The sequence below is a fragment of the Malus domestica genome, chromosome 13 (genome assembly GCF_042453785.1).
Source record: "Malus domestica chromosome 13, GDT2T_hap1".
Taxonomy (NCBI): Eukaryota; Viridiplantae; Streptophyta; class Magnoliopsida; order Rosales; family Rosaceae; genus Malus; species Malus domestica.
Window position 1 is genome coordinate 4,924,877 of NC_091673.1, and position 27,758 is coordinate 4,952,634.

At 40.3% G+C, this 27,758-nt stretch overlaps 3 protein-coding genes across 17 annotated transcripts; all 3 read left to right on the plus strand.

Moving 5' to 3' along the window:
- The first annotated feature begins 2,181 nt into the window (after positions 1–2,181).
- Positions 2,182–3,358, plus strand: LOC103451846 (transcription factor PRE6-like). Its single transcript, XM_008391284.4, has 2 exons — positions 2,182–2,560; positions 2,919–3,358. Exons 1-2 carry the CDS (start codon positions 2,423–2,425, stop codon positions 3,069–3,071), a joined length of 291 nt encoding a protein of 96 aa, XP_008389506.1. The 5' UTR covers positions 2,182–2,422; the 3' UTR covers positions 3,072–3,358.
- A 12,675-nt stretch (positions 3,359–16,033) lies between these two features.
- On the plus strand, positions 16,034–18,145 carry LOC103451845 (binding partner of ACD11 1). Of its 2 annotated transcripts, none has more exons than XM_029091994.2 (5): positions 16,034–16,176; positions 16,375–16,503; positions 16,595–16,670; positions 17,331–17,438; positions 17,567–18,145. In XM_029091994.2, exons 2-5 carry the CDS (start codon positions 16,388–16,390, stop codon positions 17,972–17,974), a joined length of 708 nt encoding a protein of 235 aa, XP_028947827.2. In that variant the 5' UTR covers positions 16,034–16,176; positions 16,375–16,387; the 3' UTR covers positions 17,975–18,145. The 2 variants fall into 2 exon arrangements, with proteins under 2 accessions (XP_028947827.2, XP_070666365.1); XM_070810264.1 differs by having other exon boundaries at positions 17,576–18,145.
- Positions 18,146–19,236: 1,091 nt separating this feature from the next.
- LOC103451844 (sucrose transport protein SUC3) lies at positions 19,237–24,995 on the plus strand. 14 transcript variants are annotated; one of them, XR_011574391.1, is made up of 16 exons: positions 19,237–19,771; positions 20,232–20,297; positions 20,566–20,664; positions 20,761–20,825; positions 20,910–20,994; positions 21,143–21,176; positions 21,309–21,408; positions 21,671–21,746; positions 22,397–22,762; positions 22,992–23,135; positions 23,245–23,478; positions 23,563–23,626; positions 23,719–23,762; positions 23,966–24,110; positions 24,285–24,578; positions 24,669–24,995. XR_011574391.1 is itself a non-coding variant. In XM_008391281.4 (15 exons), the coding sequence occupies exons 1-14, from the start codon at positions 19,478–19,480 to the stop codon at positions 24,046–24,048; spliced, it is 1,704 nt and encodes a 567-aa protein (XP_008389503.1). In that variant the 5' UTR covers positions 19,237–19,477; the 3' UTR covers positions 24,049–24,093; positions 24,285–24,995. The 14 variants fall into 14 exon arrangements, 3 of the variants coding, with proteins under 3 accessions (XP_008389503.1, XP_028947822.1, XP_070666363.1); XR_011574392.1 differs by having other exon boundaries at positions 23,966–24,093; XR_011574397.1 differs by having other exon boundaries at positions 24,016–24,110; positions 24,654–24,995.
- The last annotated feature ends 2,763 nt before the right edge of the window (positions 24,996–27,758 follow it).

Below are 27,758 nucleotides of genomic sequence, written 5' to 3' on the forward strand. Positions count from 1 at the left end.
ATCGAAGAAATTTACTAATATTATTAAGCCTAATATCTTTTTTTTTGTGATTTTGAAGAATGTACTCATGTTTTGATACAATAATTCTTTGGTTAATTTTGATGAATATACCCATGTTTACACACACACACACACAATAGTATATTTATATTTTAATATTTTTAATCCCACAAATTATGGTTTTTTTATTTAAAATCTCATTAATATAAACAAATATAAATTTCAATTTTTAATTTAAAAAATATATTAACGTACATAGAAATAAAATTATCACATTAATTTTAGGGACTTGGATCAAAATTTGAAAACCAACAAGGTTTTAGTCAAAGAATATTCATAGTTAGGGACCGCATCCAAAGTCTCAAAAAAAAAAAATTATTTTTGCCACATGACACACATTTGGCAGTCACGTCAGCGATTAACGGATCAATGACTGGAAAATCTAATGAATGTATTATTTTGAAATAAAATAGTACGTGAGGTATGAAAGTGAAATGTTTTAAATATGTTGTATGAAGTTGTAATAAACCTCAAACTTGAAAGGTTACTATGTAATTTACCCATAAAAATAAAACCACTACAAACACGTGCAGTAAAAACCGCAATCGGGATTTTACAGTGATGATCCCAAGCCCCAGCCAACGACTAACGTCGACATACCAACTTAATTACCAGGAAGCACGCCAGAAAAAAAGTTTACATATTGTCCGGGGATTTAGTACTTTTTTGTCTTGGAAAAGTAGAAAATTCCCGATTAAGTGCAGTTTGTGACCCCTAATATTTTGATTATGTTTTGTTTTATTATTGTTGGTTATATTTAGATATGAATATTTAACTTAATTAGTTGCATTAAGGTCTTCAGAGTATATATTGGAGAAATACTTTAAGTAAAATAGCAATGCAATATCAGTAAGCTGTGCTTCTTTAGTCTCACTCTCCTCCAACCAAACTATGGGCGGGTTAGTTCTATTACCAGAATTAGATACTAGGTCAATAAACTGATATGACACTCATATTTCAGATTATTCTATCTTATAACGGGTGAAAAACTAGTTCAGTAGACTAGTCAGACCAACCAACTAGTAAGGTTGGTCTCACGATGTGTAAGACTTATCTATTAATAGTTGTAATACATCAGGTTTGATGTTTAAATGTACGACAATATGTTGATGCTACAAAAGAATATATTATTTAGATAGTAAAACAGAAACAATTGAAGGCATGAGGTCTTATAAAATAGCGTTTGACCAAGATGTCTTGTATAAGTATTTCTCCATTAACTATATAGTATAATTTGTAGTTTTAAACTTTATGTTAAGAATCTATCCATGGCTCCAAAAATGTTATGCTTGAACTTGAAGGGTAAACTGCTAAAAACATGCTTAATCTGTACTTTATGTTTTTTTTAATTAGGGTTTAAATTGACAAGAAGCATGCTTAACTCATATAATGAAAGCATTACAATGAGTAGTAAAGTAAAATTAGACAGATTTTTTGCCTGGGAATCCGGTTTAGATTTTGACACAGACGAGACCACACGTGCATGCTCTAAACCCAAAGTGCTTAATTGGAGATCAGCCGGGTCAACATTCAACAATGTCATACAACACACACTTGCACAGTACTCACCTTGGAGCTTTCAAACAAGGAAAAATGGAGGAGAGGAGCCTCCCTCACCACTCTCAAGTAGTAAACAAATTAATAAATAATGTTGTAGAAGGTACAGATGTTAATTAAATAATTAATTAAAATGACAAACAAGTAATAAGATAACATGGCCTTGCGTGCTGGGACTGACACAGAGAGGCCCGCGTAGTAGGCCGATAACAAGCACATTCCTCTTAACCCACTTGAACTCTAACCCTATTTTGCAGACACTTGATCAAAAGACAGTATGGCCGGCGTATCTCCATTTCTCCATCCCTTCCCCACTTTGGAAAATCAAACTTATATGGTATGAGTACATCATAAATGTAATTTATATTATGTTAATTATACAACACTGCACATAAATTTTTCTCTATATAACGTTATATATTAACGTAAAATACTATGTCAAGAAAGTTGCTCTCCATTGTGATCCCCACTAGATTTTTTTTTTAAAAAAATTCAATTTTATCCCTTCCATCGCTCTCATTCCTCAAACCCTATTAATATCAACCCTTTAGCCCACTGCTTCTTCCCATGCACTTGTCTCCCTACTCCTCAAGCATTCCTTCTCTGCTCTCTCTCTCTCTCTCTCTCTCTCTCTCTCTCTCTCTCTCAGCTCATACTTTCTCGCTCATTTGTCTCTCAGGATTTTTCTCATTTTTCTCGTTCTATTAATATAATTGATTCTAGACGAACTTCAAACTCTATTACTGTTATTCCTTCTGAGCTTTGAGTCTTCTGTCAGAACTTCAAACTCACCAAATACTTGACAATGTCGAGCAGAAGGTCCTCACGGTCGAGGCAGTCGTCGAGCAGGAACAACAACAGTATCAGTGATGAACAGATCACTGATCTCGTAACCAAGTTACAGCAGCTTCTTCCCGAGATTCGCAATAGGCGTTCCGACAAGGTATACATATACATTTATTATTTTTTGTCTTTTTAAAATTAACTTTCATTCTTCCTGGCTCTCTTTTAGCCTTTCATGTTTGTAATATAATGTTGCAAAAATTAATGCAATTATTCTTTTATGTGGTCTCCGTTTGGTTAGATAATATGTAGAGGTAGATAAGTCACACTCGTCTCATTTATTCTGTAGCCACAACTTGCGGTGTGGGACTCCAATTGTTCCCCCATGCCATCCTCACCAGACCCTCTCATTTGTATATGTTTCTGTCTAAATTGAGGTGGATAATTATATATGTGTAACTGATTAGTTATTATGTATTAATTTGTTAGTTAATGTGTTCCGATTAATATTTTGGCAGGCGTCGGCGTCGAAGGTTTTGGAAGAGACTTGCAATTATATTAGAAACTTACACAGAGAGGTGGATGACCTAAGTGAGCGCTTATCAGAGCTTTTGGCCACGACGGACATGGATAACGACCAAGCAGCCATTATTAGGAGTTTACTTATGTGATGATATATGTACGGAGAGCTTCCTAATTAATCATCAGTGTTAAGTACTAGTACTGTTAAAACTCTTTTTGTCGTGAGCCTTTGATATATAAATCTGGCTAGTTAGCTAGCTAGGGTTTGCTCATTAGGCCAGAAGAAAGAGATTTTTTTCGTCTTCTTTCTTTTCCTTTTTTCATTGACAAGAATGTGACATGGAGTAGTCTTCAGTCCATGTCTATGCTATTACTTCCGAGTTTCGACGACGTGTAGTAAGTTTTTAACTTTGGTAATAATAAAAGCACTTTTAGACTTCTACTTCTTTTAATTTGTGTTGGATCATATATATATATATATATGTATGTATGTATGTATGTGTCTATATATTATATATATAATTCAAATCTCAATAGCTATATCCATTCGGAGAAAACTGAATTTCTTAATATTATCTGTTATTTGTGATTGTGACACTTATAGTGAATATTTAGCTATATATATACAACCGATAATACTATTTGTATATATACAATTATCAGTTCTGATGATACAATTCCGTAAGAGGGATGAACTATATTATTTTATGCAGAACATACTTGTATAAGAGACTACGTCAACAAATACGATATTTTTCTTACGTCAACAAATATGATATAATAGTTTGTGTGTCTAGATAATATTATTCTTCAACAATACACGTGATTAGTTAATTGTTGAAATATTATTCATCATTTTTTGTATACATTAAAATGTTAGATGTGGACTGTAGAGGCAACATTGAGGCTGACAATGTCAATCGAACATGTGACTTTACCCCACATATAAATTTACTTACCAATTTGGTAACAAAATAATTCCAGTGAATTTGTTGTACTAATTAACTAGCGGTAGGAGGATTATGCCATGACAAATAAACATCATGCAGAAAATCTCTGGTGTGTTCACATTATCAACTCTGAAGCTCATTGAATATACGACAACTCGATCTCAAAGAATTCTCATGCTCGTCCTAATTATAAAGTTAATTGGAAGAGCTAGCACGGAAGAGTTACCTAGTCATTACTTCTATGCGTGATTACTCCCCGGTGATGGAAATGAAGGAATGTGGAATGGTTTTACAAGTAACAGTCGCTAATTAATCTAAACTACGAGAAAAGAGACGAAATAATGGTGTAGAGTGGAAAGCGTTGTTCTAACCAATTTAGCTAAACCAAAATATGCAAATGTGGAAGGGTTAATTATATAAAATAAGTAAAATACAAGAGTTTAATTAAACAAACAAGTATGATATTGTTCAATGTGATTGTCACACACTGCATCATAACGTTATTATTTCACTCATGTTATATACTTTTAATATAATACGGGAATTAGTAACATCATTTGTCGGTGTAACACTCAATATGTTTCCATGTAAAAACGGGACCTAACTATTACTATAGAGTGGTGTCAAATTCAAGGTCAATTAACTGGGGAATGTGACTTTCAGACCAAATTAATTTGGTAATCGGTGCATTCTTACACGTTATACCATGTAAACTGGACCTAAATATTACTGTAAGATCCATAGTATGCCAGCTCACAGCTATGGCTAGATGCTCATGCAAAGAACCGAAAATTTACTATTTGCTTGTGTAGTTTCAACTTTGAACACAAGAATATAGCTCACAGAATTAGTCGAAAATGTAGTGCCTTGCATCACATGGAAGGAACAGCTTAATTAAAAAGCGAATTACGAAGGAAATTGGTTTAGATTTAACTCGTTTGAAAGTATTTTTAAAATAACTTAAATCGTATTTGGTGAAAATATTTTTCAAACAAATCCTTAGTAGAAGTTATTCTGAAAAAGCACTTTAAGTGTTTCCTACAAGAAATACATATATGTTGCTTCTTTGAAAAAAACATCAAAATTCAAAAGATAAATAGCTTATATTAAATGAAATCAAAGTCTAATCGTTTCTAAAGTACCAAAATTTAAACTCTAGAAGAAGAAAGAGTGGACCTTAATTTGCATACTCCCCGGGCGCTACTCCCGCAAACATGATATTGAAAAAAACATGGATAAGACATCAAATGGTCTCTCAACGTGACAAACATATTTCTTGCAAGATAATTGCTCTTGGTATAGATTTTGAAAAAAAAGAAATATCATAAGAATTTATTATTCTATTGGTCCACATACCATACTCGATCAGAAGTTGCTGAATTTGTTCATTCAACTGACTACAAATGCGCTCACATCAAATTTGAACTCACTAACGTAAGTTTTTCTAATCAATTGCTCACACGTATTGTGAGACGTCTAGACACCTTCATCATTTAGTGTAAGATAATCTCAACAGTTACTGTAGACATCGAAATTTCGGTAAATAAATGTTGACCGATAAATCAAAGTGTCAACGCTCATGTATTACATAAATTTTACACGTAGCGTGTGACTCAACGAAAATTGAAATGAGTTGGAAAAGTCATCAAATAGGACACGTGTCAACACCTGGCAGAAACGACTTATTTCATCTGGAATATTATATTCAAAATTAGGCCTTAGAAATTTCTATAAATACAAGCCCATTTCATTCATTTGGGGGAACCAATTCATATTACACCTTGAAGCTCTAAAGCTCTGAAACTCCGAAGCTCTCAAGCATCCAAGTTCCCGAAGAATCAAGAAACCCCTTTTCGTTCTTCATCAAATCCACCTTCAAGATCAAGCCCCGACGGCCCTTGAAGAAAGTGTTCTTCGTTCTTCGTTCATCGTTCTTCCAAGATCAAGCCCCGACGGCCCTTGGATCAACCATCCACCAATTCAAGATCAAGCCCCGACGGCCCTTGAAGAAAGCATCATCGTTCATCATCCGTTCATCCAAGATCAAGCCCCAACGGCCCTTTGGATTAACAACGTCGACAAATCCACACATCCAACCGTTCTTCAAGATCAAGCCCAAAAGCCCTTGAAGATCCGTTCATCACTGTTCTTCAAGATCAAGCCCAAAAGCCCTTGAAAAGCCCTTGAAGATCCGTTAATCACTGTTCTTCAAGATCAAACCCAAAAGCCCTTGGAGATTCGTTCATCACTGTTCTTCAAAGATCAAGCCCAAAAGCCCATTTGAAGATCCGCTCAAATCCACCTTCAAGATCAAGTCCACGGCCCTTGAAGAACGTTCATCCTTAGATCAAGCCCAACGGCCCTTTGGATCAATCACACATCCTCAAATACACACCTTACGGAGATCGAATCAGAGGATCAAAATAGAGAGAGATTGTAACCCAAAATCATCAAATACAAATATTTGTTTGTGCACGTCGTTTCTTGTCTCTTTCGTTTCAGGAATTTTCCGTGTTCACAAATTGGCACGCCCAGTGGGACAATCTCTACCTCTCATCTCTTTCTCCGTTCAAGAAATTCGAGCACACTTCCAAAATTAATGGCTTCAAGGAAGGCTCAAACTGTTCCCGCAACTGGCACAAAGAACAAGAGCGTTCTCGTCGCAGGTGGTGTCACTTTGGGCATCACGACTCGAAGCATGGCAAGAGCTACTTCTGCCGCCTCTTTCACCTCTGCATCAACTCTGCCAAGGGAACAAAAACACCCAAAGCACGAGCCTTTGATCACCTTAGCCTCACTAAGGGCACCAAGGGGGGAAAGCCCAAGGAAATACCCCGAATCCATGCTCTCCGATGCCGATTCAAGCGACAGTTCAGCCATGCAAGTCATGACCATTGGAGCAACTTCAATCGATGAGCAGCTGGCTCAAATGAATGAAGCAATCGCAAGGCTAACCCGAACTGTGGAAGAAAAAGACTTGCAAATTGCAGCACTAGTCAACCGACTGGAGGCGCAGGACGGCGATAAACCCGACCCAGAGGATGATCCACTAAAGGGAGGAGCTGGCGGAGACGAAGAACCCCCGGTGAAGAAAATCGATGGGAAGCCGGAGCTAGACCAAGCAGCGGCACTCATGGGATCTCTTTCTATCAAGCAGCTGCAGGAGATGATCACCAACACCATCAAGGCACAGTACGAAGGGAGCTCACATACCTCCTTGTTCTACTCGAAGCCCTATTCCAAGAAGATTGATGCCCTAAGGATGCCAAGGGGTTATCAACCACCAAAGTTCATGCAGTTTGATGGAAAAGGAAACCCAAAGCAGCACGTTGCACATTTCGTCGAAACTTGCAACAACGCGGGGACGGAGGGAGACTACCTCGCCAAGCAGTTTGTGCGCTCGCTGAAAGGAAATGCCTTTGAGTGGTACACGGACCTAGAGCCTGAGTCCATCAACAGCTGGGAGCAATTGGAAAGGGAATTCCTCAACCGCTTCTACAGCACCCGCCGCACTGTGAGCATGCTAGAACTAACGAGCACAAAGCAGTGGAAGGACGAGCCAGTCATCGACTACATCAACAGATGGCGCACTCTAAGCCTCGACTGTAAAGACAGGCTCTCGGAAACCTCTTCAATCGAGATGTGCATCCAAGGCATGCAATGGGGTTTGCAATACATCCTTTAAGGCATTAAACCACGGACTTTCGAGGAATTGGCCACTCGCGCCCATGACATGGAGTTGAGCATCGCCTATCATGGGAAGAAAGAACCGATCGCCGACTACAAGAACGACAAAGTTCTTGGGACAAATGTGGAAAAGGCTGCATGGAAACCCACCAAGGAAGCAATGACGGTCAACACAGCTCCCGTCAGAATCTCCACACGAGGCAAGGCGATTCAAACCGAAGCTTTTCGTGATCAAGAGATGCGTAGACGCACTTTGAAGGAGCTTGAGGAGAAGACTTATCCATTCCCCGACTCTGATGTGGTTGCCATGTTGGATGACCTGTTGGACAAGAAGGTGATCAGTTTGCCTGAGTGCAGACGACCGAAAGAGATGAATCGTACCGACAGTCCAAGATACTGTAAATTCCACCGCTTCATCAGTCATCCGACAGAAAAGTGCTTCGTACTGAAAGATCTCATCCTGAAGCTAGCACAGCAAGGGGAAATCGAGCTTGACCTCGAAGACACGGTTGCGGCACACACTACTACTATCGTGTTTGAATCACTCGATCCTGTGCATCTCCGAAGCATGCATGACCATTCCCGTCAATGTTCAAGTCACATGGCACCTCCTACACAACCATCACCGGGGGTAAGCAACCAAGATGCATCTACTGGTGATAAGAAATGGTGGACATCGGTGACCTACAAAAAAACGAGGAAGCTAAGACCACAAGCCACAAGGCCAAAAGAGGAGCCTAAACCCGCCCCTCGAACTTCAGTCTTCGAAAGGCTGAATTATTCAAAACCTAGAATTGCAGCACTTGATCGCATCAGTGGTCGAGACCAAAATTCCGTCTTCAAAAGGCTTGAGACGCCAACACCGCAAAGATCAGTCTTTGAAAGGTTATCAAAACCCAATAAACAAAGCGGCACAGCTAGATCTCCGCAACGGTCGGCTTTGAACAGACTTGAAGAAACTAAGAAGCCTTCTAGAAACAGGAAGACAACGCCAAAGGGAGAGAAGCTCGACAGTCTAGCAGGAAAAGACGATGTTCAAAGCTTGATTCCTTCAAGAATGAAGCGCCAAGCAACTTTGGAAGTCGACACAAAAGGACCATTGAAGGTAAGGAGGCGCACCATCATCTACACCGGCCAATCTTCACGGCAACAAACCCAAGAGGACCGCACTGAAGAGAAGGCCCAAGAAGACAAAGAAGGTGAAATCCTGGAAAAAGACGTCACTTCCGGCTCTGTCAACTCAAAATTTTCACCTCAATCGCTGGGGGCATGCTCCAAAAACATGCCAGTCAAGCCGAGTGAAGTTGAAGGGTGGACTTATGTCACTCCGAAGAAATTGCACAAGAAGCATATGTCTTCTCCACAAGCTCACCAATGGGAAATGGGGCAAAACAGCTCCTGTTCACCTCTAGAACAATGTGAAAGTGTTGGAGATAATGAAACTTTGACACGAAGATCGTCCATCCCCATCACGATGCGCGATTTCTTTCCTGAAGACTTCTTCAACTACTCAGTCAAGGCTCCTTGCTATGAAGATTGCGAGGAATGACTCTCTCAGATCGCTTGACGAACCAATGCTCCTTGTTTGCACGAGCCTAAAACTGCACGAACCAAAGCTCCTCGTCTGCAAGAGCCTAAACTGCAAGACACAAGGCTCCTCGCCTGCACGAGCCTAAACTGCACGAACCAACGCTCCTGGTCTGCACGAGCATAAAAGACGACACCAACGCTCCTTGCCTGCACGAGCTAAAACGGCAACACGGCACCAAATGCTCCTTGTCTGCACAAGTTGAAACTGCAAACGACACCAACACTCCTTGCCTGCATGAGCCGAAACTGCAAACGGCACAAAAAAAAAAAGGGAAAATCCAAAAAAAAAGTATTTGAACTACGTTACGACTTGATCTCTTCTTTGGAGGGGTACGTAGGCAACTCGAATGTTCAATTTTTCGAGTTCAGTCACATCAAAATAAAAAAGAATAAATGTTTTATTAAAGAAGGTCAATTTTATTACAAATTTATTTTGTTAAGAAAATTTGCAATTCTCTTTGTACAAAATAAATTACAGTTTCTTCGAAAAAAAAAAATGAATACATATGTTATTATGTATTTAGAAAAAAAAAAAAAAAAAAAAAAAAAGGGAAACATATAAATTTACGTCTCGGCCCAACACCAAGCTCCAGCATCAACAATGCTATTGGGCCAACAATGGTCCGGACAAGCCTAGTTGCCCATCCTCACACTCTTCACGCCAAAGTCGTCATCCATGGCTGCCTCACTCCACCAAACCCCACGTACTGCATATGGTGCGTACACCCGGAGCAAGTCCACATATCTGTCGCTACAACCCCCGCGTCTACCAGCGCCGCCGTAACTCAATTCCAGCAACCGCTGAACCCGTGTCTTTCTTCCACCCGTGCCTCATAGCTACCTGGACCTGCAGGCACACCAGATCCGGATGCAGAAGTGGTGTCTCTGTCCTCCAAGACCCTACTCGAATCGGATCGGTACGTGTGCGAGATCTGCAACCAGGGATTTCAGAGAGAAACAAAATCTCAGAAGAACAGAACTCATTGCCAATCGAGAGATGGAGGGTGTGATGTCAGTCAGTGACCAGCAGACTCTGGTCTCTTCGTTTTTGGAGATCACCGTCGGCCAGACCGCCGATACGGCGCGGCAGTTTCTGTAGGCCACTGGGTGTAAGCTTGAGGAAGCAATTCAACCTTTTACGTGGGTAATGAAGCTGGGATAATGACCAAGGCGACGCCGTTACCGACTGAAAGTATTGATCAGTTGGCCGAACAAGCTTCTGGTGTGAATGAAAACGTGGCACTTCCTGGTGTGAATGAGAATGCGGAACAATTCGCTGATGATGAGGTGCGCGCTCCTATGCCTGTTATAAGGGACTTTCTTTTTGACGATATGTCGCTCTATGGAGCACCTAGGGCTAGATTTTCATAACAGGGTTCTGTAATTACCTTCCGTAACTTTGAGGAGGAAATGAAGCATCCTGGGGTATGGGAATCGGACCAAGGTGATACATCATCAGCAAATGCTGTTCAAGGTAAACTTGCATCCTTATATCGTCCTCCCGTCCAGCTCGACGAGATCACCGAAAAAGAATTGAAGCCTCTGATTCCAAGAAGCCTCTGCTCATGGCTATCAAGGGTCAGATATATGACATGTCCCAGAGCAGGACGTTTTATGGACCTGGTGGGCCTTACGCACTGTTCGCGGAGAAAGATGCTAGCATAGCTCTTGCAAAAATGTCGTTTGAAGACAAAGATCTGACTGGTGATATCTCTGGTCTTAGTCAATTCGAACTCGAGGCCTTGCAGGACGGGGAATACAAGTTCATGAGTAAGTATAGCAAGGTCGGATCTATTAAGAGCACCGCTCCTGCAACTGAAGGAGAATCCACTAGAAGGTACCGTGGAGACGTCGGCTCCGATCTCCAGCTCGAGAGGAATATCATGATTGATCAGGTCTCGGAATTTCGAGTTCATCAGACACCACCTTCTTGGCGAGTTCTCACCAGTGAGGAGCTACGCCACCAGGTCCAGTTCATCAGCATCATCCGCACGAGGAAGCATAATCTCAACACGGCAGAGAAGTGGGTGAATTGCATGGCCCAAGCTCCTCCCTGCATGTGAAACACCCAATCTGTCTCTTCCACCGCTGCTACATTGCATTTGATGAAGAGGATGAAGAATGGCGACGCAGAGACGAAACGCCAGGCAGTACTTATCGCCCTTCAAACACAAATATGGCAAGTCGTGCCCTCGTCTACTTCAAGGCCGAGACTTCCTGCATGCACCACGAACTCCACTCCTTCGTCTTCTTCCACCATGGCTGCTGCCCAAGTTCTCCAGCTCCTCATCCTCTCCTCCTTGCTCCGCCATGGCTGCTGCCTAAAGCTCTCCGTCCGTCTTCGTCCGCTCCCTGCAAATTCCTCTACCCACCATCCTAATTTATACAGAAAGAAATACAAAAAAAAAAAAAAAAAAAAAAAAAGGTGGTGGTGCATCTGTCACCACGTGAAAAAAAAGGGGATGCTTTTGGCAAAAGAAAAGAAAAGAAAATATAAAAAAATCTTGGTGGATCAGCACCACCATGTGGAAAAAAAAGATGGTGCATCTGGCACCATGGGCAAGAAAAGAAAAGAAAAGAAAATAATAAATAATAAAAAATAATAATAAATAAAAAAAGGAGAGAAGGGTGGATTCTTGGTGGCTAGCACCATGCAAAGGGGAAGGGTTTTGGAATGGTGGATGAGTCCACGTGAAAAAATATACATATATATATATATACATACATACATAATATATGTATGTATATAGCAAAAAAAAAAATGCATTGAGAGAAATAGAAGTCCATTTTATTTATTTTTCTGGAAATTTTACATAAATTTGCATTATACATACCTTAAAAAAAAAAAAAAAATCAAATCAAATCAAATTTACAAGAGGGTATCTTCAAGGACGATTAGGTGGCGCCTCAGTACTCGGCGGAACCCCAGGAGAAGGAGGCACTGAAGGTTGATCATTTGAGGCTTCATTACGCGGTACAGCCCCAGAAGAAGAAGGCAAATGTTGCTGGAACAAACCCACAAACCTCTGATGATCAAGTAAAATCTGACCATCAAATTCCTGCATCTGGTCAATCTTCCTTTTCATGTTTGTCGCATAGCTATGTGCGAGTTTATGCAACTGTTTATTCTCCTGCTTGAGCCCTCTAATCTCCTGTTTGAGACTCATCACTTCAGCCGCCAATGATTCAACTTGACGGGTTCGAGCAAATAGGCGTTGGGCCATATTAGACACAGAACCTGCACACTGCACACTGAGAGCCAGAGAATCCTTAACAGCCAACTCATCAGACCGTTTGGAAAGTAGTCTGTTATCTCTGGGAGTGACAAGGTTCCGGGCCACCACCGCAGCAGTCATATCATTCTTCACCACCGAATCCCCAACGGTAAGAGGACCAGTAGGGGATATGAATGATGGGCGCCATATGTTGTCTGGAGAAGGCGGGACTGCCTCTTCACCAAGATTCAAGTCAAAACGACGGTCGGAGGGTCCAGACATTTTCAAAGTGTTGAAGGAAGAAGAGATCAGACAAATCAAGAGCTTAGAAGTACAAGAGGGGAGTTTTCACAAGCGAAGTGTGCTTTGAAACGAACTGCGTGCCTCTATAAAATCAACACTCGACGGCATTTCAGAGATCGAAGAGGCGAGCTCAGAATTCGAAGAGGCCATTCAAAAATCGAAGAGGCAAGCTCAGAAATCGGAGAAGCATCTTGCTTTTCCAGACGCGTCGGCACCCGTCACACGCAAACTCAGCTTTGCGAAAATCACGGGCAATTTGTCGAAGCGCCGATCCCAGATATCGAAGAGGCGCCAGTCTTTTTCAGCCACGTCAGCACCCATCACATGCAAACTCAGCTTTGCGGAAATCACGGGTAATTTTGTCGAAGCGCCGATCCCAGTTATCGAAGAGGCGCCAGTTTTTTTCAGCCGCGTCATCACCTGTCATATGCACACTCAACTTTGCGCAAATCACGGGCAATTTGTCGAAGATTTTCGGTGAAGGAGAAAGCACGTGAAGTTTACTGTTCAATCACGCGTTAGTTGCCGACACGAGTGAAAGAATAGTACCTCTACAGGTATTAAGGGACCTCCTATAACTGTCCACCTTCACCTTCCATAGCAAGGCAGACATGCAGAGCCTTTCTTCATCTCCAAAAATGCTTTCCCAACGAAGCCTCTCGAGTCATTCAATGTTCCTTATTCCTTGGGGTGCCTCTGCAAGCCGATGACTCCAAAGCAAAAGTATCTCATATCACCAGGGTAGAAAGCAAGAGTATCTCATATCATGCGTTCCCCCTGTCCTTTCCTTTGTCCTTGTTCTTACCTACAAAGACAAGGATAAAGAAAACAATATGCCGAAACTTCCACTCAAGATTGGGTAAGGAACCGACTGCTTGGAACCCTTCCCTGATTGCCTACCTAGCACTGCTCTCGAGGACTCGTCTCCCACTGCTGCTGTACTTCCAAATAAGCTACCACATCTGCCTGAAGAATAGATAAGGCAAGTGAAAATGATACCTTGCAGCATGTGGAGACAACGTGCAGAAGGAACAAGCAGAGAAGAATGCAGTCTGCACAGTCAACTCAGCAGAAAGAGTCCGAACTGAGGAACTCGAGAAGCTGCCATATCTGCCTGAAGAAACAAGCAGAGAAGAATGCAGCATGCACAGTCAACTTAGCAGAAAGAGTCTGAGATGAAGAACTCGAGAAGATGCCGCATCTGCCTGAGGACGGTGAACTCGTTTTGACCCTCAAATTCTTGGGTCAACTTACTAGGCGTTGTGGGCTGTACGTGCCGATTCACCACCCTTGAATCAAATCCTTAAAGATCAAGTCACCAACTGGAAGAAGAGCCCATCAATCTTGAAGATCATACCGTTGACCAAACTGCTCAGGTGTGAATTAGAAAGATTGAACAAAGCAACAAGTCGTCACCTTCACCTCGTGCCTGCTTGCCATGTGTTCGAGTCAGCCTTCGAGAATCAAGCCTCAACGGCCCTTGAAGAAGCTTCCAGCCAAATTCAAAATCAAGCCTCGACGGCCCTGGAAGAAATCACAAGTCCGATTCAAGATTAAGTGTCTACCACCCTTGAATCAAAACCTAGTTCAAGAATAAGCTGTGGAAAATCAACAATTGGAGGAATCCAGAAAATCCTTCAACCCAGTTCAAGATCAAAGCTGTGGAAAGTCAACAAGCGCAACAAAATACGTGTCGATTCACTCACTACCAAAGCCAAAGATCATCTGCCACATGAAGCTCCTTGTGGTCCAATTTCAACCTTCAAGATCAAGCCTCGACGGCCCTTGAAGAAATTTCAAACGAAAGTTCAAGAACAAGCCTCAACGGCCCTTGAAGAAATCTTAAGCCCAATTCAAGATCAAGCCTCGACGGCCCTTGGATCGACATCTACAGTAAGGGACTTCAAAACGCATCTCATACACGCGACAAGCACATGTACACGACGCGACTTGAAGTGGGGGCATTTGTAGACATCGAAATTTCGGTAAATAAATGTTGACCGATAAATCAAAGTGTCAACGCTCATGTATTACATAAATTTTACACGTAGCGTGTGACTCAACGAAAATTGAAATGAGTTGGAAAAGTCATCAAATAGGACACGTGTCAACACCTGGCAGAAACGACTTATTTCATCTGGAATATTATATTCAAAATTAGGCCTTGGAAATTTCTATAAATACAAGCCCATTTCATTCATTTGGGGGAACCAATTCATATTACACCTTGAAGCTCTGAAGCTCTGAAACTCCGAAGCTCTCAAGCATCCAGGTTCCCGAAGAATCAAGAAACCCCTTTTCGTTCTTCATCAAATCCACCTTCAAGATCAAGCCCCGACGGCCCTTGAAGAAAGTGTTCTTCGTTCTTCGTTCATCGTTCTTCCAAGATCAAGCCCCGACGGCCCTTGGATCAACCATCCACCAATTCAAGATCAAGCCCCGACGGCCCTTGAAGAAAGCATCATCGTTCATCATCCGTTCATCCAAGATCAAGCCCCAACGGCCCTTTGGATTAACAACGTCGACAAATCCACACATCCAACCGTTCTTCAAGATCAAGCCCAAAAGCCCTTGAAGATCCGTTCATCACTGTTCTTCAAGATCAAGCCCAAAAGCCCTTGAAGATCCGTTAATCACTGTTCTTCAAGATCAAACCCAAAAGCCCTTGGAGATCCGTTCATCACTGTTCTTCAAAGATCAAGCCCAAAAGCCCATTTGAAGATCCGCTCAAATCCACCTTCAAGATCAAGTCCACGGCCCTTGAAGAACGTTCATCCTTAGATCAAGCCCAACGGCCCTTTGGATCAATCACACATCCTCAAATACACACCTTACGGAGATCGAATCAGAGGATCAAAATAGAGAGAGATTGTAACCCAAAATCATCAAATACAAATATTTGTTTGTGCACGTCGTTTCTTGTCTCTTTCGTTTCAGGAATTTTCCGTGTTCACAGTTACATCTAGCCAAATTTTTATACCCCCTATGCTAATAATTAGAACTTTAACCTTGTGTTGAGATCTACGGGTCAAACGACAGTCTCAAGTAGACAATTTCTACAAAACCAGACCATACCCCTCCTGAGAGGTACGGTGTCGAAATACGTTGCGGTCCAAATCTATCCATACGCCATGGGCCTTGCCAATTTGCTGGGTTGGGCTTCATGCTTGTAATTGTACCCTGTATTGGGCTTTGCCATGGGCATTTTCTCCGATTATTCGTGGTATAGTCGTAAATCAGTTGGATTACCATTCTCCATTATTAGTTATGGAGTGAAGATAGTTTACTTGCTTAGTGTGAAAGCTAAGGATTTTGATTAGATTTATCTCTAGTGAGATGATTCACCGTCGTCTTACTAAAACTCTCCAATCACCATTAGCAAGTGTGACCATACGCTCTGCTATAAAACAAATATTTTTTTTTTGTCTACAAGTGTAAGTAGATATTAAAAGGGGTTCCCTCCTCCTGCACGTCTTCTGATACACATTGATCAGAAACACCGAGCTCAGGTGCGTTAATGAATTCCTCACGCTTTACGTTTCTCATTATTTTTCCGATTAGTGTTTAAATTGTGTGAAGATTATGTATTTGATCAATTTCTGTGATGGAATTGGGAATTGGAAAGTCGGAAGATTAGATTGTGAGATTCTGGTTGGAATCTGGATTAATTGGACTAATTAGTCTTTTAATTTCATGAAATTCGTAAGATTTTCGGAGAAGATGAGTTCTGGTGGATACGCCGTCGAAGTTACGGGTCTGTCCCCAAAAGCAACGGAGAAAGACGTCTACGATTTCTTCGCCTTCTCTGGTTCCATCGACCATGTCGAAATCGTCAGGTTTCGTGGTGTTTTTAGCATTTTGAATATTTTTTTTGTCTTAAATTTTTTTTTTGGGATATTAATTTGTTGTTAATCTGGGGAAATTCAGGTCGGGTGATTGTGCATGCACTGCCTATGTGACGTTCAAAGATTCGTATTCTCAGGGGACTGCTTGCTTGCTCAGTGTGAGTGTTTCTTCGACTCGTCGCAACTGATCATTCATGTGCTCGCTTCCTATATTTCGTGATCAACTTCTGATTAATGCACTGTGCATATAAACATAGTCGTAGTTGCTCCGTGTTGGCCTAGACCGATGAATATAGCGGTGCTTAAAGCTCGTTTATGCCGGCTGTCCCGTTAAAATTTGTGTAAAACTTGCCAAATGCTTTCGACAATATATTTGTGCTTATATACATAGCAAGAGATAGATACTTTGACAGAAGAATGGTAATTATACTAAACAATTCAGTGATGGAACTTTGATGGTATCCAAATATAGCCTAAGATTTCGAAATACCGGGCTCAACTGGTGACCTTAACTAAATAAGTTGTTGCTTGGATGAAAGGGCTTCCGTGTTATCATAGTGTCCTTATAGCCGGAGCTTGGTTATATCACATCCTGACCACCCCCTGAAACATTTACTTAAAGCTGTATTTATCATTATGGTTTGGTTATATGGTTTATCTTGTTTACTAATCCTTTATTAACTTAAACCTGTCTGTGCTCGTATGTGGTTTCTTACTGATGCCTGGATGATAACGCTTGTGCGGTTTCTTATGATCTTTCTCGCCGATGATTTGTGAGCGTTAATTCATGTTTTCCCCTTAAAATCTTATTGTCTCAGGGTGCTACAATAATAGATCAAGCTGTGTGCATAACGCGTTGGGGGCACTATCAAGATGAATTTGATTTTTGGAACAGGCCTCGGCACGAAGATGAAACTTATTCAACCGTATGTATATTTTATTTCTTTCTACGGCTCAAATATTTGGTTTCTCGTTTGTACATTTTCGCACACACGCACAATACTGTTGTACTGAAAAAGGTTTGCAAGAGTAAGCGATCAGTATGCCTTGGCAGCCTCCACAGGGAAGCTGGAACATTCCTAGTGCCGGAGAAGTGGTGAGTGGGGCTCCGGAAGTAGTCTTGACCATGTTGGCCAGGGGCTTTGTGCTCGGAAAAGATGCATTAACCAAGGCAAAAGCATTGGACGAGTCTAACCACGTCTCGGCAAGTGCAGCAGCTAGGGTGACTGAACTGAACCAGAGATTTGGCGTCACCGATAAAATTCATGCAGGGGTTGGAGCTGTTAAGTCTGTAAATGAGAGGTATCATGTGTCAGAGATCACCAAATCAGCAATATCAGAGACAGGAAGAAAAGTAGTGAACAGTAGCTACTTTTCTAACGGAGCTCTTTGGGTGTCGGGTGCTCTAAACCGAGCAGCTAAAGCTGCTGCTGATATGGGAAATCATAATGCTAGGCAGTGAGGTATTTGATAAAATCGTGTACTCTTGTTTTGTTCGTATATAGAACAGAATACTGTAGCCATTTCGTTGTTTCGATACCTTGGTGTTAGTATAAATAATGCTTGCTGTACATATTGATAACCCCGAAGAACATTACAAAGGGGAGAAATGAAACGAATAATTATTTACAAACGATGAAGGAAAACATTATTAACATCCATTTGGGTTTACGAACCAGTTGTACTTAGCATCTAAAGTGAGAAGAATTAGGATGGGCGGTAGCATGTTTTGCCAATGAACTGAAAGTATTGGGTAGAATCCAAGCCCTCTGGCCTGCGACGGCCCTTGGCCTTGTATTTATCTACAGAACCGTCAGGGTTTCTTTTAATACGAACTGCCTGGTTGTTGCAAGGCATTGAACTCTTCTTGCATTGCGGTCTTCCATGGAGGTTGGTTGTAGCAGAGAAGGCTTTTGGCTTGAAGATTGGTCGATTAAGTAGACGATAAGGAGAAGGAGAAGCAGCAGAAGGAGAAGAAAATAACTTTGGTCTGGAGATTGTTCGATTAGGCCGAGAAGGAGAAGAAGCAGATCGAGAAGTTGGAGCATGATTAGGAGCATGATTAGGAGGATTAACAGAATCAGAACAAGTAGCAGCAGCAGTAGTACGAGCATTTGTAGGATTAGTTGCATCATCAGTAGGAGCAATCCTAGGATTAGTTTCAGAAGAGGGAGCATTAGGGTTAAGAGAGGAGAGAGAGGAGGTAGGAGATCTGAAAGAAGCTGGATTATCAATTCTAAGAGCATTGCAAGTGGATCGTCATCATCAAGATCAAGGCTCGAATAGCCTTTCTCGTGAAGGAAATAGCCAAAAACACACATCATTTGTTTGGGATTACAAATTCTCGACCTACTGGACTTGATATAGCACGACTACACATCATCAAAATACTGATTTCTAACTTGACTAAACACATGTCGTTACGTAAATAACATTTATTTGGCAACATACCATAGGCATGAGGCCATAGCATTGTTTATCAAATTGAATTTCCAGGTCACACACTTTGAATTTCATGAGTACAAACAAGTGTGGACTGTCGTGTAAATTTGACTCAACTTCCAATCAATGCGAATCTGACGGTCCAGATTCAAAGTTATCTTTACGTATGGGCTTTATATTAAAAATATACAATTCCACATGTTTAAGTCCGAATCACGCTATAGGCCCACACCGTAGCTTTCACTGGGCCTTTTAAAGTTGGCGGGGGCCCATAAAGCTGATAAACCGAAAGCAGGCGCCGAAGTAGGGAGTCCTCATGGTGCTGCGGTGCACGCTAAATCTGCCACCGAATTGCTATCAGACTCTTCGCTCGCGCACCCGCCCAAATTTGATCCTTCGCAGTTCTGACGCCGGAATCCGATCTACATGCAAAAACCTTGATCCGCACCGTTTTTCCGTTTATTGCGCGGGAAATTGAGCTTCTGGCTCGCGGCCGTTACTCAGTGAGTGAAACCGAGTCGCCATGGCGGGGAGGACGGACTCGGAGTCCATCCGGGTGCCGTACAGGAACCTGAGGAGGGAGGCGGAAGTGGAAATGATGGTGACGGACGAGCCTCATCATCGTATCGACCTCAATTCGTCTACGTCTTCCTCCCCTAGGGTTCCAAATGGGGGCGGCGGCGGCGGCCTCTCGCCGTCCGGTCAGCCCGGACACAAACACAATACTCTTTTGACGCTTATTCTGAGCTGCACGGTCGCCGCCGGCGTACAGTTCGGTTGGGCGTTGCAGCTTTCGCTTTTAACTCCCTATATACAGGTTAGATTTTGAATCTGTTGCATGTCAAGAATAAATTTTTATGTATTGTTGTGTAATTTACTGTATAATATCTACCATTTAGTAGATTACTGTATAGTTTTAATTTCAAATTCTGTAGTTTGAATCACACTGCTTAAGATTGTAGACTAATTTATTTTTCTGTTAATGTAATGCGTGAACATGAAATATTTTCGCAATCTTCGATTGGTACATTCTGCTGTGGAAAATGAAAAGGAAGATGATAATGTAGTGTATTCCGAATATGGAATGCAATCTTACTGTTAATATGGAAAGCGGTTGTTGATTAACCCGAACTGCGTTAGTTATCACTTTTTCTTTTTTAATCTTCGCAATTCATATCGTTTCTTGATCTTCATATTGCTACCACAAATGCCTGTGCTAATTTTGGATTATTGAAAGCTTGTTTGGTTAATATCCACTGTTTGAATTTTTGATGCAGACGCTCGGAATAGGGCATGCATTTTCTTCATTTATTTGGCTTTGCGGCCCTATTACAGGCCTTGTGGTAAGTGACGGCAGCTAGTTTCCAGCAATTTTCAACAATTTTGATTGTAACATATATGTTGTAACCTTTATAATCGTGTTGGTCTATTTGATGGGGCACAAACATATCTCCTAATGGGATGATTTTATTCTAGCCTACTGTTGGTGCATGCGCCATCACGATTATTTTGGCTACTGGGATATATGCTGGGAGGGTTAGGGTTGAAGCTATCTGGATATTTTTTAAACATTTTCTTTCCTTAAGTTATCTCAACTTTTATTTTCTTCAGGTTCAACCTTGTGTTGGTATTTGGAGTGACAAATGCTCTTTAAAATTGGGAAGAAGGCGCCCCTTCATTCTTGCAGGATCTCTCATGATTTCAGTTTCCGTAAGTGCGGAGAGTTTTTATTTTTGTACTTTACCATTATATCTTAGATTAATTGGTGCATACCTTTTTTTTGCTAAACTAAGTCTTGTAATTTAGGTGGTGTTAATCGGGTTTTCTGCAGACGTTGGATATTTATTAGGAGATACAAAGGAGCATTGCAGGTTTTTGTTGCCTTCTGTTGATTCTTTGTGTTTTATATTATAAAATCTCATGAACTGTTAGCTAAATCATTTGAGCCAATGCAGCACATTCAAAGGTACCCGGACAAGGGCAGCTTTTGCCTTTATTATTGGATTTTGGTTGCTGGATCTTGCCAACAATACAGTGCAGGTAATGGTTCTAAGGCTATCAGTTTGTGCGATTCGATCACAATGTAAAACAGATTACACTGTAGTTTCCTAATGAAAAAACAAATATCAAACTTTTAGTATAATGCTACTCATGTCTCAAAATAAAGTGTAACTCGTAATTTTTGTAGGGACCAGCTCGTGCTCTTCTGGCTGATCTAGCAGGTGACTTTCGCCCCAAACTATCATAGAACTAGTTACATTTATGTTAATTTTTTATTTATTTATTTTTTATAAAATTTAAAGTATGTAATACTTTGTCTAAACATAATATGATGTGTCACAACTATATTCTAGGCCCCGAGCAACGCAATACTGCAAATGCTGTGTTTTGCTCATGGATGGCCTTTGGTAACATCCTAGGATTTTCTGCTGGTGCAAGTGGAAATTGGCACAGGTGAAACTCCTCAAATATGTTTTTTTTGCTTTTTTTATGGGATATTTTTGTGCAGTGGCATGTGTTTGCATAGGACTTTAAAGTCCTTGTATATACTTCTCATCACCCTTACACTAAACCCTTTTTATGCCATCTGAACCTAATCAAACTTAGTTTGCAATCACTGAATTCTGCTCTTTTTTTCCCACATAATATAGACTTATTGTTTGCATCTCAAATTCTAGGGGCGGTTTCTTTGTCTGACAATTTTGTTTCTTGGCAGATGGTTTCCTTTCTTGTTGAGTAGAGCTTGCTGTGAAGCCTGTGGAAATCTTAAAGCAGCATTTCTTATTGCAGTGGTGAGTTACCAGCATGCACGGAAGTGCATGTATTTATGAAGTCATGTTCTACTGTTTGAATTATACTAATTTCTTTTGGGTGCTTAATGATTGACAATTCTATCAGCAAACCTGCTTCTATCTCAATAATGCAGCTTGAAATCCATGAATTGTACTATCTATTTCTATGACTTCTTTCCTGATTTGCTACATATTTTTATTAGCTCAATCATGAATGGAAGATTCCGATTAACTACTGCCTACTTGCAGTTTGCTTGTTATGCTGAACTAAATTGCGTAGCCACTAATCATTGTTTCACTGGATGGTGTATTTCTTATAAGATGGCCCCAGATTATGATATTTTTCAATGTCTGGGACAAGTAATAAAAGTTTTGGCTGGTCTTGTCAATGTGATATATATTGAGTTTATTAACTGAGGTAGGTATGATATGCTTACATCAAGTGTATAGTTGGGTGGTTAAAGAAATCATATCGATCTATTTATTAAGTTTCTGAACTTTTCCCTTTTTTTTGGGAATTTAAGGCATAGAGTTGTTCATGAGTTCATTTCATTTTCAAATGAGAACTTCTAGTGTTGCAATTTGGTGCTGAGGCATGTGGTGTATTGTACTCTGTACAACTCTAGATAATAAGTTTGTTATGTGTGCAGATCTTTCTCACTTTGTGTACACTTGTTACCTTATATTTTGCTGAGGAGGTTCCACTCACTATGTATCAGCAGAATCCTTTATCAGATTCTGCTCCTTTATTGGATGATCCCCAACTAAATCCCCAACAAAGTCGTCTTGAGCTTTCGAAGTTAAAGCGTGATAAGCAAGTTATTGATAATGCAAATGGAAGCAGAACTGACTATGAAAGGGATAAGAATCTAAAGGAGGCCATCTCAAAAGTTGAGGAAGATAAGAATGGTGATTTTAATGATGGACCTGGAGCAGTGTTAGTCAATCTATTGACCAGTTTAAGGCATTTACCACCAGCGATGCATTCAGTGCTAATTGTTATGGCTCTTACATGGGTATGTGACACTGTTATTTTGCACAAGCTTTTCCATTTCAGTGCTAATTGTTATGGCTCTTACATGGGTATGTGGCACTGTTATTTTGCATGAGCTTTTCCGTCTCACCCTTTTTAATAGCATTTTTGCTTATTTCTGTTTTCTCATATTTGGTACCATTAGAATTTGTGTTTGTTGCCATTACGAAGTTCTGTTTTGAACTTATCTTCATTTCAATTCTTACATGCAGTTATCCTGGTTTCCATTCTTTCTTTTTGATACGGATTGGATGGGTAGGGAAGTATATCATGGGGATCCGAATGGGAACTCAGCCAAAGGACAAGCTTATGATCAGGGTGTCAGAGAAGGTGCATTCGGTCTATTATTGAATTCAGTAAGAACTCAAAATTGAGAACCAATACTTGATTTCCAAAATTTGTCATATGTAATTCAAATACTATCAAGCAACCTTTAATTTAAGCTTCTCTTTTTCTGGGGCGTAGGTTGTTCTTGGCATCAGTTCTTTCCTAATTGAGCCAATGTGTCAGCAGATGGGTGCAAGACTAGTGTGGGCAATGAGTAATTTTATTGTGTTTGCCTGCATGGCAGGCACCGCTATCATAAGTTTGATATCCGTTGGAGAGTATTCTAAAGGGATTGAACATGTAATTGGTGGGAATCAAAATATCAGGATTGCTTCCCTGATTGTTTTTGCTCTTCTTGGCTTCCCTCTTGCTGTGAGTATTAGTGTTCCTGTAGAAAATGTCCATTTTCTACCTACCCCTAAGTATGCAAAGCGCTGAGTATGTTCTGTGTTGCAGATTACCTACAGCGTTCCCTTTTCTGTTACAGCAGAGTTGACTGCTGACGCAGGTGGTGGCCAAGGTTTGTGTGTTTTTTTCCTGAATCTAGCAACTTATTTCTGTTCTTACTGAACTTGGTGATTTGAATTCTCACGCATTTTTACTATTGTGCAGGATTGGCTATTGGAGTTTTGAATCTTGCAATTGTTGTTCCACAGGTATTTAGCATGCACTATTCCTGTTCTATCACTTGTTTAGCTCAATTATGTAATGCTGCAGGCTGTTGTCTGTTGGATCTTTTTTTTTTCATGTGATACAATTCACCGTCACTGTGCTTGGTATACATGCATATATATATATATATATACGTTTTCCTTCTCTCCGATCCCTTTTTACTTACTTTCTCATGGTAAGATTTCAGAACCAGGCTTCTTATTTCATATGCAAAATTTTGACCTGATCATGGACCAGGTTTGGCCTTGGAGAGTGCCAAATTCTAGATAGGCCCAGCCTGAACCCGACAAAAGTGAAGTAGAAGTTCGGAGCAAGGTGAAGCCTATGATCAGGTCTAGTAGTGTGGCGGTGTAACCTGGGTCCTGATATCTGCATTTGGATAAACCTGTTTCTTATTCCTGTCCCTCCCGTTTCATGGACTGACCGTTCATAACTTTTTTATTTAGAACTTTTTCTTCTTCAAGTTTGGTAGTGCTGATTTCATGTTCCTCGTTGATATTGCGTAGATGATTGTGTCTCTTGGTGCGGGGCCATGGGATGCTTTATTTGGGGGAGGAAATATACCTGCCTTTGTTTTGGCCTCCTTCGCTGCCCTTGCTGGTGGCATCATCGCAGCTCGCAGACTACCAAATCTATCGAGTTCTTTCAATTCAACAGGTTTTCATTTTGGGTAATGACAGAAGTAGTTCACCCGATCGGCTAATGACAGAAGCAGATGATGACCACCCCGCGTACGATTCAACCATGCATGAGCATTTGCTCTCCAAGGGATTGCTCTGGCTCTGGCGCTGGAATTATGCGTACGTATACACTTACCAACCGAATTACCCATTCCGTAAATTTATTCATTTTTTTTTGCCTCACTTCTTATGCAGAGTGTATATTGTCAGGTACATTGAAAAGGATAATACATACATGCATATAATGTCAATGCCGCTCTCGGAAAATTGTTCACTTCCTCCTCATCCGATTAACATTTTACGATTGGATATGTATATATTTCATAAGACTTTTGTTTTTGCCTTGTATAAAGCAGCAAGTATGTTGTGGCCGGGTTCCGGCAAGCGTGACCTGAAGTGGCCGGTGGCTACCACTACTTTCCCATTCCCGGTAACCCGAATTTGATGGAAGTAAACGTTATTTTGATTAAAAGTTCATGATAATATACAATCAAGAGACACGAGTAAATGAGTTTATATGATGTTGATGGAGGTTAATTGGTGGGTTTGTATTAGTCTAATCATCCTTTATTTCCTTTTCAAGATCCTCTCAGTCTCATGCTGTACAGATCACTAGATTTTTTTTTTTTTTTTTTTCATTTGGTAAAGATCACTAGGTTGTAATGCTAGTCTGTGTCATCTCAATCTCAAACCGATCCACCAAAAGTTTCCCCTAATTAAGAATGCATTGGTCGTATTAATTATAATTAATTAGCAGGTAAACCTAGTTAGGGTTGTTAGGGGCAATGCATGCCTGCATGACTGGGCTTGCAATTGCTAAGATTAAAAAGTACTAAATAAAGATGTGTGCCACGTCCATGCTCTGCCTAGTACCGTCTCACATCGGCATCAGGCAACCAACGAAATGGACGGCTCAGATGAATCACTGTCCCCACCTCAATCCCTAGATCAGAAAAAGACTGGGAGCCACCTAACACGTTTGATGTAATTCTAGTTTTTGTAATTGGAAAGAGATCCTCTCTAGCTCTTTCTTCAAAGTTCGCAGATCAAGTAATTTGGGTTTGTGAAATTTGATTTAACGGTAAAAAATTATTACAATCTTTAGGGGTCTGGATTTCAAGGACCGTTATATCAAATTTCAAGAGTTCAGATCATTTGATCCGCAAATTTTGAAGGAAGAGATCTGGAAATGATCTCTTTCCTTTGTAATTTTATCAAATTGATGACGTGTCAAAGTGCGAGACTTAATTTTTGAGCTAAGCATGGTCGTTGAGGAATCAGTATGCGTATCTCCTCTGCCCAAAAAGCAAATCCCAGAAAAATATAACAATTAGATTCAACAAATAAAAGAAAAGGATAAAAGGGAATATTTCTGCTTTATCATCATAAATTATGATGTACGTTCATTATATACTTAATTATTTGTGTCTTTTCACTTAAATTTAATTAATTTTTTAAAATAAAAAAGATAACATTTAATGTGAAAATTAATTAGAATTAAGTAAAAAAATGTATAGATGATTAAAAATATGATGAGCATATACCATAATTATGGTAGCAAGTAAAAATGCTCTCGAAATAAAATATTGTAATTTCTAAAGAAGGATACATATGCATGTACACAGAGAGAGAGAGAGAGAGAGAGAGAGAGAGAGAGGAGTGACGTCAAGCAATGGAAGAGAAGGCCACATGAAGAGAGCAGAATCCTATGAGCGCATGTGGAGAGGAGAAGATTCAGCAATTTCTTTATTCCAAAAACACTCGCCCAGTTGTTACTTCCTTTTCTCTTTCTTTTTTTTTCTTCTAATTTCTCTAATTTTCTATGAATTTTAATAAAATAAAGAAAAACAAAACAGATAGATATAGGTAATATTATTCAGGTACTAAATTAAGGAATTTGGGAACATGCATGGATATGATATCCACCCCATTCCATTGGATTTGTGGGCACACAGGCACAGCACACCCCCACTGCAACTACTGCACAACTCAATTCTAATCCAGGCATGTGATTTAGCAGCCTACACTCTCGTCTTTGCCAAATATTAAACCAACTGTTTATGTTATTTAATGTTACTATTGGCACTTCATGTCCCATCATCACTATTATTCTACACTATATATGCTCTTTCAAATCTTCGATCAGGCAGCCTGACACCTGGATGCTCCGGCCAACCCCTTGTATTTGAGCATCTATGCATCAACGACTCACAATTATTACGATGACTGGGTCTACTTTCAAAAACAAGTTCCATCCACTTGAAATAGATATGTTAGGCCTTGACAATCTAGCCCCATCTCCATGCATGTAATAAACTCTAGTGTTTTATTAATTACTAGATTAGTTAAAGATTTGATAAGTACATCTTTTCCTTAAGGAAAAGATGGGTTATATGATTTTATCAGTGTATCATATCATGCATGCTAAGTTGCTAACAAGAAATTAAGAAGCGGTACTTTAATCAAATTAAATGACGTCCGATCAGATAAATGTCAATTGGTTCAAATCGTATATCACTATGCATGGATGGGTACTTTAGTTATTTCACGGTTCCCTCTTGCTTCACCTTCTTTCATTTCTGTGGTTTTTTCTGTTGTCGTCAATAATTTGAGTTTTTATGTTAAGGAAGCGAGCTTCCCAACATATAGAATTTATGATAAAATGAGAAAAAGAACAGAAGATGAATAGAAACAGGTAATAAGCTAAGGGAACCCTTTTTATTCGGAGCAATTTACATGACACAAGTGTGTTGAAGAATGTAATATAGTATATATTACAATAAGTGATTTTGTTTCAAATTAGTTTAAGACTGTTGTGAGAAAACCTCACATATATTGGGCTATCATGTAGCTAACTTAAGAATGGTACGGTGATTGGTCCATTAGTAACGAACCGCTAGTTCTTTTTGAAATATTGACTGCACCGCCATTGTGATGTCTCATACCATGAAATCCTTCTTGTAAAGGGCTATGCTTTCCTTGCCCCCTCTCTTTGTTATCCTTTCCAGCTGATACGCTAGTTGCCGATTCCTTTTAATGCACAGAAAGAGCAACGCAGCTCCATTTTCCAGTATTAATTAACTTTGTACAAGTCCTTTCACCCCTTTACGTACACTTGGAGTTTGACAAAATTATGTAAAGAATCTAGTCCCACATCTTAAATTTCCATGCATGCAGCCGCGTGCTTGCTGCCGCCGAGTCCCACACACACTATTTAGCACCTGGGTAATTTTCGATCTGTACGAGTTAACTTGTACGTGTCAAGGTGAAAAAGAGGTGAAAAATGATCAAGAGTAAAAA

Coding starts and splice junctions, on each gene's coding strand:
- LOC103451846 (XM_008391284.4), top strand. CDS start 2,423: ATGTCGAGCAGAAGGTCCTCACGGTCGAGGCAGTCGTCGAGCAGGAAC. Junction 2,561..2,918: donor GCAATAGGCGTTCCGACAAG/GTATACATATAC, acceptor ATATTTTGGCAG/GCGTCGGCGTCGAAGGTTTT.
- LOC103451845 (XM_029091994.2), top strand. CDS start 16,388: ATGAGTTCTGGTGGATACGCCGTCGAAGTTACGGGTCTGTCCCCAAAA. Junction 16,671..17,330: donor GGACTGCTTGCTTGCTCAGT/GTGAGTGTTTCT, acceptor TTATTGTCTCAG/GGTGCTACAATAATAGATCA. Junction 17,439..17,566: donor AAGATGAAACTTATTCAACC/GTATGTATATTT, acceptor ATGCCTTGGCAG/CCTCCACAGGGAAGCTGGAA.
- LOC103451844 (XM_070810262.1), top strand. CDS start 19,478: ATGGCGGGGAGGACGGACTCGGAGTCCATCCGGGTGCCGTACAGGAAC. Junction 20,826..20,909: donor GATACAAAGGAGCATTGCAG/GTTTTTGTTGCC, acceptor GAGCCAATGCAG/CACATTCAAAGGTACCCGGA. Junction 21,747..22,396: donor CAGCATTTCTTATTGCAGTG/GTGAGTTACCAG, acceptor TTATGTGTGCAG/ATCTTTCTCACTTTGTGTAC.